Genomic DNA, 12562 nt, shown 5'->3' on the forward strand with positions numbered 1-12562 from the left:
CAATTTTTTCCCTACTCACTTAGCCTATCTATATCCCTTTGTAGATTTGTTGCGTCTTCCTCACAGCTATCATAGAAACATAGAAAATAGGTGCAGGAGTAGGCCATTCGGCCCTTCGAGCCTGCGTCACCATTCAATATCATGGCTGATTGTTCACCTCAGTACCCCTTTCCTGCTTTCTCTCCAAACCCCTTGATTCCTTTTTTATTCCTTTAGCCGTAAAGGGCCATATCTAACTCCCTTTTGATAATATCCAATGAACTGGCATCAAGAACTCTCTGCGGTAGGGAATTCCACAGGTTAACACCTCTGAGTGAAGAAGTTTCTCCTCAGCTCAGTCCTAAATAGCTTACCCCTTATCCTCAGACTGTGTCCCCTGATTCTGGACTTCCCCAACATCAGGAACATTCTTCCTGCATCTAACCTGTCCAGTCCCTTTAAAATTTTATATGTTTCTATGAGATCCCCGCTCATCCTTCCAAACTCCAGTGAATACAGGCTCAGTCGATCCAGTCTCTCCTCATATGTCAGTCCCTCCATCCCAGGAATCAGTCTGGTGAACCTTCGCTGCACTCCCTCAATAGCAAGAGCATCCTTCCTCAGATTAGGAGACCAAAACTGAAAACAATATTCCAGGTGAAGCCTCACCAAGGCCCCGTACAACTGCAGTAAGACCTCCCTGCTCCTATACTCAAATCCCCCAGCTATGAAGGCCAACATATCATTTGCCTTCTTCACCGTCTGCTGTACCTGCATGCCAACTTTCAATGACTGATGCACCATGACATCCAGGTCTCGTTGCACCTCCCCTTTTCCTAATCTGCCACCACTCAGATAATATTCTGCCTTCGTGTTGTTGCCACCAAAGTGAATAACCTCACATTTACCCACATTATACTGCATCTGCCATGCATTTGCCCACTCACCTAACCTGTCCAAGTCACCCTGCAGCCGCTTATCTTTGTGTCATCAGCAAATTTGGCTACATTACACTTGGTCACTTCATTCAAGTCATTAATAGAAATTGTAAATAGTTGAGGCCCCAGCACTGATCCCTGAGGCACCCCACGAGTAACAATTTGCCAATCTGAAAATGATCCATTTATCCCGACTCTCTGCTTCCTGTTAGTTAGCCAATCCTCTATCCACGATAATATATTACCCCCAACCCCATGAGCTCTTATCTTGTGTAGTAACCTTTTATATGGCACCTTATCGAATGCTTACTGGAAATTCAAATACACAACATCTACTGGTTCCCCCTTATCCACACTGCTCATTACATCCTCAAAGAACTCCAGAAAATTTGTCAAACATGATTTCCCTTTCATAAAACCACGCTGACTCTGCTTGACTGCATTATGATTTTCTAAATGTACTGCTACTACTTCCTTAATGGACTCCAGCATTTTCCCAATGATAGATGTTAGCCTAACCGGTCGACAGTTTCCTGCTTTCTGTCTCCCTCCTTTCTTAAATAGGGACGTTACATTTGCAGTTTGCCAGTCTGCTAATTTTGGTAGATTACAACCAATGCATCCACTATCTCTGCAGCCACTTCTTTTAAGACCCTAAGATGCAGGCCATCGAGTCCAAGGGACTTGTCCACCTTTAGTCCCTTTAGTTTGCCGAGTACATTTTCTCCAGAGAGAGATTGTTTTAAGATCCGCCGCCGCTCCCCGCTGATTGTTTTTTAAGTACCTGTGGCAATCACGACTTGCGATTAGACTGCACCTGATATTGGTCACACTTTGATTGTAACACCAATGAGCTTGGGTTTTAAGGGGTCGAAATTAGGTTGCTACCACCAGCTGATACATAGATGCAAGGGCAGATCATAGAAATTTACAGCACGGAAAGAGGCCATTTCGGTCCACCATGTGCGCACTGGTTGACCAAGACCTATCCAGCCTAATCCCACTTCCCAGCTCTTGATCCGTAGCCTTGTAGGTTACGGCACTTTGAGTGCACATTGAAGTATTTTTTTTTTTAATGTGAAGGTTTCTGCCTCTACCACCCTTTCAGTCAGTGAGCTCCACATCCCCACTACCCTCTGGGTGAAGAAATTTTCCCTCATATCTCCTCTAAACCTCCCCCCCAATTACTTTAAAGTTATGCCCCCTGGTTGTTGACCCCGCTGCAAAGGGAAACAGGTCTTTCCTATCCACTCTATCCAGGGCCCTCAGCTTTATACACCTCAATCAGGTTTCCCCTTAGCCTCCTCTGTTCCAAAGAAAACTAACCCATCATCTCCAATCTTTCCTCATAGCCAAAATTTTCCAGTCCAGGCAACATTCTTGTAAATCCCTCTGCACCCTTTCCACTGCAATCACATATTTCCTGTAATGTGGTGACCAGAACTGCACACCGTACTCCAGCTGCAGCTTAACCAGTGTTTTATACAATTCAAGGATAACCTCCTTGCTCTTGTATTCCATGACTCGACTAATAAAGGCAAGCATTCCATATGCCTTCTTAACCACCTTATCTACCTGGCCTTTCTCTGGAAAGGACGTGTATATGGATGTCCGGTGAGAACCAAGTTGAGCTGCTGTGATGCTCTACCTAGTCAAATACTTTGCCCTCACCCTCCTGCACCAGCCCACGCTGCTCCCTTCGCCTGTGCTCCACTTCAATCCCTTCTTTGATGTTCCGCGGGTGTGTCCTTTCCATATCTAGTTCTGTGCATTTCCTTTCAGTTCTCTCTGTTCCTGTGTTAAACTCTGTTCCTTTTCTCAGTGTATGCACCTGTTCAGTTTCCACTCCTTATTTATAATTTTCTGCACGTTTCAAAGAACCAGCAGTCACGGTGGGCTAAATGGCCTCCTTCTGTGCTGTATCATTATTTGATACTATGATGCTGAATGGTTCAGCGTCTAAGGGCCAAAATTTCCCCAGCCGCCTAGAGCGGCACAGTTAGGGGTGGCATGCCAACTTTCTACGCCAAGAAAAGCGGCAAAAAACTTGCCTTTCACTTTGGCCGCTCTCTCGTCGTCAGGATCCATTGGCATGGCGCTGCAGAGCCTGCCCGGGGGGGGGGGGGGGGGGGAAGGGGCGTGGCGGAGCTTCGGCCGTGCTTATTCAGCGCGGCCAGCTTGGGGGGGTGGGGGGGGGGGGGGAAGGAAGAGGAGGGGCTTGGGCCCAGCGTCTTGTGGCGTGCCGGCACGGGGCGCATGTCTGTTTCAGCGTGCGCACATGCGCAATGGGTGGTTCAGTTTGCGCGCATGCACAATGCAGCAGGGAGCTTGGCAATCGGCCAATTAAAGGGAGAGCGTCCTCAGTATCATTGGTAATGGACCATATATAAAGGTAAGGTTTCAATATTGATTTGTGTGTGGCTGAGGAAGTGGAAAGGAGTGTTGGATACGTGAAAGAAAGGTGAGAAGTGTGATTTTTGAAAATTATCTGAGTGTAAGTCCAATACAAGAATGGCGCAAGAGCGTGCAAGACGAACAAAGAATTTCCTCCATGAGGAAGTGGAGAAACTAGTGACTGCCATTGAGAAATGGCTGGAGCTGGATATCAAAGAGTGGTCAGTCAAAAGTTTCACCCAAGGAAATGAGAAGAAGATGGAACCTAGTTGCAGAAGAATTCTCCGCAGGGGTCAATACCGCAAGATTTGGAAACCAGTACAAGAAGAAATGGCAGGACGTTGGTTAAGTAGTGAGTGGAAGTAATATCTTCATCTTTAAACTGAATTGCAATTGAAAATGTGACCATCTGTATGTGTCCCACCCATCAGAAGCGCACCATGTGAGAAAATTAATGTTTTCATCTTTGCAGAAGAAATTGGCCCACAATAAAAGGGAAAGACTTAGAACAAGAGGAGGTCTGCCAAATCTGCACCAACTGTCACCCCTGGAACAGAGGGTTGCTGCCTTGCTGAGTTGCACCGGCAGAAAAAGAATCAGCTCTGCACAAGATGGACCCAAACGCGAGGGTGAGTCATTAAAATGCAGAGTCACCCTTCAAATCAACCTGCTGACTGGCCTGCTACGTGTCAGACTACTCACGCCACCCATCCTGTCCCCTCCTGTGCTGCTAACCATTTGACTGTTCTGTTGTATTTTGCAGAAGACGGCGATACTCAACATCCTGAAGATCCAGATGCGTGCGCTCCAGACCAAGGCGAGTGGGGGGGTCCAAGGAAATGTATTCACAGGAGAATGCTGACCACGATATGGATCAGTCCATAGTACAGGACATCTCACTGCCAGAAACTCCTCGGCGACATTCCATGGTTTCACACCTTCCAAGGTCGTGAAATGCATGTTGGGACACCCAGTACCCCACTGTCCCAGCCTGTGCCTCACACTGGAGGGGTACCACGAGGCAGACCCACGGCGAGGGGGAAGGATGAGCCGACCAGTCTCTCCTGAGATGCAGCCTTCAGCAGAGGTTAATCAGGTTCTGTCATTGGGTGAGGAGACCAGTGGCCTCACAAGATCACTTGTGGTGGCCGTCAGTGGGGTGCTTGATCAGGTAGCGACACTGTCGGGTGAAATCTCTGCACTGAGACGGGAACTGAGGGCAGGCATTTCAGAGGGTGTGCAAATGATGGCAGATGCCATGAGGGAGCTAGCTTCTGCAATAAGGGCACAAAGGCCGGATACTCAAATGCCATTCTCACTTCAATCCATGCACCAGCCACCAGTGAGACCCAAGCTGGGCCCCCAACCCCCCCCCCCCCCAACCACCATCACCGACCCTATGAGGAAGTGCACTTTCCCCGAAATGTGGGTGAGGGATGGGTGCAGCCTTTCTTTGCTGCTGTTGTCGTTGAAGTGCACTGTAAAATATCCAAGATTTTTCACATTAAAACTGATTCATGTTCCATTAGGGCCACGCAACATTTAGGGGCAACTGTAAAAAGTAAAAATCCCTCACCCCTACAAGTCATGCATGCCTGCCGTCCCTAGCCCTGGTGGGAGGGCTAGCTGGTGTGATCTGCAGTCGGCAAGGTAGGACTGCTTTATTTTCAGTCGCTGATTTATCTTTCATTTATTTTTGTTGTTGTGCAGCTGTTATGCTGAAGATGTGATGTTGTGAAGGTCTTTTGTGCTTCAGAATCCTGTAACTCACCTCCACCCACCCCCCATCTCTGGCTACCTACACTGATGTCTTAAATGTAGGTAAGGTTTTTCTGTGCCTTCAAAAGTGGTCACATACACTGGCTTAAGTTAGTTTGGAGTAATTTTCAGCTGGCCAAATTTGCTTCCATGGCGAGAAGAGGCGTAAGTGGCTCCTCACGCCCCCTTTTGGAGAGAACAAACTAAACTAAAAAAAATCCTAACTAATTGACTTACACCAGAGCAAGTTAAATGGGGAAATTTGCAATTTTTAAGTTACTCCCAAAAAAACAGGGCAACTCCTGGGGAAATTTGAGCCCACAGTTAGTAAGAGGATGTAACTAGTAGAGTGGACAAGGGAAAACCAGTGGATGTGGTGTATTTGGACTTTCAAAAGGCTTTTGACAAAGGTCCCACACGAGATTAGTGTGCAAAATTAAAGCACATGGTATTGGGGGTAATGTAATGACGTGGATAATGAACTGGTTGGCAGACAGGAAGCAGAGAGTCGAGATAAACGGGTCTTTTTCAGAATGGCAAGCAGTGGCGAGTGGGGTACCACGAGGTTCAGTGCTGGGACCCCAGCTATTTACAATATACATTCATGATTTAGGGCGAAGGAATTGAATGTAATATCTCCAAGTTTGCAGAGGACGCTAAGCTGGGTGGCAGTGTGAGCTGTGAGGAGAATGCCAAGAGGCTGCAAGGTGACTTGGACAGGCTAGGTGAGTGGGCAAATGCATGGCAGATGCAGTATAATGTGGATAAATGTGAGGTTATCCACTTTGGTAGCAAAAACAGGAAGGGAGATTATCTGAATGGTGACAGATTAGGAAAAGGGGAGGTGCAATGAGACCTGGGTGTCATGGTACATCAGTCATTGAAAGTTGGCATGCAGGTACAGCAGGCGGTGAAGGCAGCAAATGGCATGTTGGCCTTCATAGCGAGGATTTGAATATAGGAGCAGGGAGGTCTTGCTGCAGTTGTACAGGACCTTGGTGTGGCCACACATTGAACGTTCTGTCCAGTTTTGGTCTCCGAATCTGAGGAAGGACATCCTTGCTATCGAGGGAGTGCAGCGAAGGTTCACCAGACTGATTCCCGGGATGGCAGGACTGACATATGAAGAAAGACTGGATTGACTAGGCTTATATTCACGGGAATTTAGAAAAATGAGGGGATCTCATAGAAACATATAAAATTCTAACTGGATTGGACAGGTTAGATGCAGGAAGAATGTTCCCGATGCTGGGGAAGTCCAGAACCAGGGGTCACAGTCTAAGGATAAGGGGTAAACCATTTAGGACCAAGATGAGGAGAAACCCAGAGAGTTGCGAACCTGTGGAATCCTCTACCACAGAAAGTTGTTGAGGCCAGTTTGTTAGATATATTCAAAAGGGAGTTAGATGTGGCCCTTACAGCTAAAGGGATTAAGGGGTATGGAGAGAAAGTAGGAATGGGGTACTGAAGTTGCATGATCGGATTGAATGGTGGTGCCAAATGGCCTACTCCTGCATCTATTTTCTATGTTTCTATGTTGAAAGATAATGTATGACTGTTTCTTGACCCAGTCAGAGGAAATGTAGTGCACATCTTGAATTGATAATGGTAAGTGACCCAAACAACACACAGGAAATGAAAGTCATGGCACGTTATGGGATAACCATAGAATGGTCAACTGACCAGGAGCCAAGTATATCATTTTAAAAAGGCTAACATCAAAGAAATAAACAACTCAAGCAAGATCTTTTTGCTCAGCACCAGTCCAGTAGAGAACTGAAACACCTCTCAAAACATAATCCTGAGCATGCAGAATAGAGACTCAATGAGCATGACCCGAAATGGATGAACAAGAAATCAAAATCAAGTGAGGAGGAAAAACAACCTCCACAAATCATGAGGTGAAATGTGAAGGGACTCAGTGGAATTGAGATTACTGTTAAAAGAATGTTCAGAAGGAAAAGGACAATTAAAATAGCATCACTGTGGATGTGAAACAACAGTAAAAGGATATTCTGAAAGGAGAGAATTAAAAAAAAATGCAAATAGAGCTAAAAGACGATGAGTATTAGAAAACATTCTTAATACTTACATCCTCCAAATATTCACAAGGGAGAACATGAGCAACATGCCCTCCTCCTAAATAGTGATAACATAACCAGAATTAATGACACACAGGAATGAGATAGAAGTCTAAAACAGGCTAAAAAGGGCTGACAACAAATAAATCTCTATACTGAGAGAGACGAGAGTTGTGAGGCACCAGCAATGATCTCAAGGGAGTCGATAAATACTGGCATGGTGTCAGCAGATTGGAAACAGACTAATGTATTGCCATTTTCAAACAGGATGAGAAAGGAGACACTAAAGATACCAGGAGATCGTAAACAGGCTAACATGATAATCAGATTCAAAAGGGCAACAATAAAAATGTGTATTTACGTAGCACCTTTAACATAGTAAACCAGCCCAAGGAGCTTCACAAGAGCATTATCAAACAAAACTTGACACTGAGCCACACAAGGAGAGATTAGGGCAGGTGACAAGAGGTAGGTTTTAACAAGCATTTTATAGGAGGAAAGAGAGGTTTCGGGAGGGAATTCCAGAGCTTAGGGCCTTGGCAGCTGAGTGGGGTGCTCAAGTGCTTGATGTCAGGACTACTACCGTTTATATAATTTGTAAATTATAAACAAATTTGCAAAGTGGTCACATTTGCAGATGATACCAAACTAAGGAGAGAGACAGTGGAATTGGAGAAGGTAGTTCTGAAATTACAGAAAGAGTTGGACAAAATATGTAAGTGGGCAGAGCAATATTAAATTAAGTTTAATGCAAACATATGTAAAGTACTGCACAAAAGAAGAAAAACTAAGTGACATGTATTCCATGAATGGTGCCGAAATAGCTACGGATAAAGTGGAGAGACACCTCGGACTCTTAGTCGACTCAATGCTCAACATATTCAGCCAATGTAGAACAGCAATCAACACAGCCAATAGAATGTTGAACTAGAGCCAAAACAGCAGAATACAAATCAAAGGAAGTTGTGATCGAACTATGCAATGTTTTGGTCATACCACACCTTGAATACTGCATCTCGTTCTGGGTACCGAGACACGAGGAATATTTAAATACTGCTGAGAAGAACAATGACACTGATCTATCATGCCAGTGGTCTAAGTTACAAAGAAAGACTGGAGAAAATTGTGCTTTTCAGCCTAAATAGCAGACATTGGAGAGGTGGTCCTCTGGAGTTATACAAAATAATTGAGAGTATGGGAAATGTAAAACTGGAATATTATTTTTCATTAAATTCTGAGAGTTGACACAAGTTCAACCTAGTAAAATGTAAACTTAGAAATGATTTCAGCAAATAATTCTTCACAAAGGGGGCTCACACATGAAATAGAATTCCAGATAGAATGGTGGAGCTGAGAAACCTGGAAACATTTAACTGGATGCTGTAATGGAAGAACTTGTGCTTTTTTTTTTGGATGGATGCATTAAGATGGGCTGAATGGCCTGCATCATCCATAATTATCTTGACATCTTGTGATGTACCTGACCGTCCAAACTTGAATAAACTTCTATGAAGGACATTAGTTAAGTTCAGATTGATGGTTTAACCCTCCGATTTAGAGTTGACCTTGATAATGGATAAGAAATTGGCTGAAGGTTATTGGATCAATAACTGTTTCTAATTGATAACAACTTGGATTCAGACAATCAATGCATATTGGTCAAATTTATATATGAGAGTAAACAGAGTGGGAAGTCAGACGATTCTGAAGACTCAGCTTTCTCCACAAATGAGGTATAAATAACTAAAAAAAAAATCACATTGAAAGAGATTGAGGGGTGATGTAGACAGGGCACTCAACATGTCTAACCACTGCAGAACAGCAATCCAGAAAGAAAGTAGAATGCTGGAATATATAGCTAAAACAGAATATATATTAAAAGGAAGCTATACTCAAATCGTAGAGTGTGCTGGTCAGACCAAACCTTGAGCAGTGTGTCATCATGACACAAAGTAGATATTCCGGAGCAAGAGGCAGCTCAGAGAAAAGTACTAAAGTTGATCCCTTGCGTCAGAAGTTTGAATTATAAAGGAAAGCCCAAGAAACCTGGGCATTTGAGTCTTGAAAGGAAAAGGCTGGAAGGTGTTCATAGAGTTATACAAGTTGGGAAACAATATGGAAAAGGTTAATCCAGAATAACATTTCAAACTAAATTGCGAAAGTGGAGTAAAAAGTTCAAACTAATAAAAGGCAAATTTAGAAATAAATAATGTCAGGCAGATCTTCATACACAGAATGATCAATACTTCTAGGAAGAGTAGTGTAGGTGAAAAACCCTGGAATCATATAAATAAGTAAAAAAATCAATGCTGTAATGGAGACAGTGTAGGGTCTTTCTGGTTGAATGAACTAAGATGAGATGAATTGCCTTCTTTATGAACAAACTAACAGTTTCTTGTTTTAACATCTCATCTGGTGGATGACACTGAAGTGTCAAACTAAATTGACTATTCAATTCTTAGTTTGGGGCTTACACCCAGAGTCTTCTATTCCAGAGGCAAGAGTGCTACCAACTGAGCCAAGCAGGTTAAAATGAAGTATGAATTACCACTTGGCAAGATACCAAAAGGCTGCCGTTCCCTCTGAACTATATCTAGTGTGGGCTGCTGTTCCCAGGTGAAGAATGGTAAAGATTACATTTAAAAAAAAATCTATAAATATATACAAGACAAAAGCCTAGAAATCCTACTTGGGCAATGTGAAGTGTGCTGGCAGGGACAGTTAGTGCTCATACAATCTCCCCCCACCCCCCACATGGCAGAGCAGTACAGAAAATGTTCAGTGATCTCATTAGGTCAGGCAAGTGAAGAGGATTCATGCATACCTTCAAAGAATGCATGGTACGAAGCCTATCTGCCTGTCAAAATGACCTCCCCTCACACGGTGTTGAAGTTCTATCAATACTTACCTCTAAGACCCAGGAGGTAGCCCATTGCACTTCCAGCAGTTAAATATATGTTACTTCATAAACAGTTTCAGATAGAATGTCATTGCTTAGTACATGCACCTGTAATCACACCCACAGTTTACAAGTTGCTTTCATCAGGTGGCACAAACTGAGTCCTAAAGCAAGGTATGTTCACCTCGGTCTGCAGATGCAAGCGCACGACCATTGGCAGCTGGAGAGCAACTCTCGTGCAGCCTAACGTGCCTGGCACCCTTTTCTGCTCCTTCTCTTCTTCCAAACATCTCAGCTAGGGTGATTCCCACTGTGAAATCCATTAATGTTCGGTGTAAAAAATCATTTATAATTGACACAAAGGCTCACAAGAGCCGAAGTGACAGCAGGGAAAAAACAAGAAAAACAGTTAATTAATGGGTGAAATACCACTGATGTGGCCTTTCCACGACCTTACTGCCACCCAACAATCCTGGAAGCTTCCATTTCACATGGACGTAATTTGCATCTGACATTCTGCACACCAGAATGGCACAAAATGGTGTGCAAGCCATAACCACCTCCAATCAATATTTGAGATGGTTACACTTCATCAACCTCCAGAAATAATGTTGGAAAATGAGGCAAGCTCTTAATTGGGCAAAGATGCAGCGTAATGGATCTTCATCCCAGTCTGAACTTCCAGAACGTAACATAGCACCGCAAAACTAGGCACAAATCTACCCTACAGTTTTATGCGTGAAAAGAATCTGAAAAATGCTACTTTTTTTTTTTAAAACCTTGGTACACATTTGAATTGTAAATTGCAGCCCGTACTATAGTCAGTTTTGTATGTCACATGCAGATGCACCGCCATAACTTTCCATTTGTTCTGAGCTCAATTTTGGGTGGCATCTCCATTGATGAGTTAACTCCCAACAAATTAAGATTGGAGATGCCTGAAAATAAATAATCAGCCCAATCTCTGTTGAGGAAGCATACATTATATGGAGACCCTCAAAAAGGGGGAGAACTGCTAAACAATGAAATATGGGGGAAAAGTCACGTTTCTTTCTTAATAATGCTTTATGACTAAACAAGAATGAAGTGATGCACCTCTACAGTAATGCTATCTGAAATGTTTGGTCAAGAAACTGATTAATTTTGATTTTTCATAAATGGTTCAGAAGTATATACTTTTCATTGAATAAATGTCGTGGTAGGACAACAGATCAGAGTTCATTATAAAGTGAAGGTGATTATCTTGGACATCAATTTTACCACAAACTAACTCATGAACATTAGATCATCTAAGAATGATTCAATGACACAACTAATCAATAAAAAATCTTACCTTAAAAAGATAAAGAATGTAACCAAGTACGAGAGCCACAGCACCGCAGGTTGTCCAGATGATAACGAACAGGAAAATCATAATACTGGAACTTTGAAGATTTAGTGGCTCATATTCCTTTTTAATGATACAAGGCCTGTAAGATGGGAACAATGAAATGTACTAGAGCACTGTTTAACTGTACAAATGGAGCTTAATGTGAAATTCTCATTGAGTCTACTTGGGAGATTTACATTTTTGTTGTTTCCCCGAAGAGCAAGTCTTGCCATTTATTGCCCTTTTTGAAATTCAAATGATTTCAACAAGGTATCCCCCTTTGGTTTATTGAGCAGGCCGGAGAGCGGAAGGAGCAGCGGGCGGCCTGGCCCAGCAGGCTGTGCGGTCCCCGGCCTGCAAGCACCATCGGAGCAGGCCGGGGAGCGGAAGGAGCAGCGTGGCAGCATACCACTCCAGGGAGCAGCACGTGCTGGAGCAGGAGAGCAACGGCAGCGAAGAGGGACATCATCAAGGTCCAGTTCTGTGATTGGAGTGTGAACAGGAGCGGCGAGGATGGGGCGAAGGAGCGGCGAGAGATTGTCGAGGGATGTGTTCGGGACCCCAGGAGAGGCGCGAATTCGGGGCCCAGAAGAGGCGAGGGCCCAGGGGCAGCACGGGCCAGCCCGCACTGCGATGTGCGCGCGCACTAGGTCCGTGCAGCAGAGCTGGTCTCCAGTCGTCTTGGTTAATCCTTGCCACTGGACCAGAACCTAGCTCTGTCAAGTCCGTGTGGTGGCTGGTGTGCAACGGCCACCACACTTTAAAAAAAAAAAAAAAAAAATCCACGCAGAGGCATCTTCCACCCTTCAAGACTTAGTTCGGGACCTGGAATTTTAGGTCTTTCATTGAAACACCTGTGAACTTTTTGACGTGGAAGCAAGTCATCCTCGATTCAAGGGACTGCTTATGATGATGTTTAGTTCTGTGACACAACAAAACATTTTGTTTTCCTTTGTATGCCACATCATTAAATTGATATAAATAATTTAATTCAGAAACATAGTAGAAATTTTCATAATTGTTCTATGAATTGACCAAATGAAATAAGCAAATCTTTGGTTTCATGCTGCCTCACAGTTTCTATGGAACCTTAAATTTGAAGTGTCACAATAAAAACTCTTGCCAAAGCAATCTAATTCTCTAT

General features: G+C 43.8%; 1 protein-coding gene across 1 annotated transcript in view; it reads right to left on the reverse strand.

Moving 5' to 3' along the window:
- pgap1 (post-GPI attachment to proteins inositol deacylase 1) overlaps nucleotides 1-12562 on the reverse strand; it is a 176572-nt gene that overhangs the window by 51692 nt on the left and 112318 nt on the right. The window contains exon 23 of the mRNA XM_070873735.1: nucleotides 11383-11518. Coding sequence (XP_070729836.1) covers nucleotides 11383-11518 — 136 coding nt within the window. The remainder of the gene's footprint in view (nucleotides 1-11382; nucleotides 11519-12562) is intronic.

The sequence above is a fragment of the Pristiophorus japonicus genome, chromosome 3 (assembly GCF_044704955.1).
Source record: "Pristiophorus japonicus isolate sPriJap1 chromosome 3, sPriJap1.hap1, whole genome shotgun sequence".
NCBI lineage: Eukaryota > Metazoa > Chordata > Chondrichthyes > Pristiophoridae > Pristiophorus > Pristiophorus japonicus.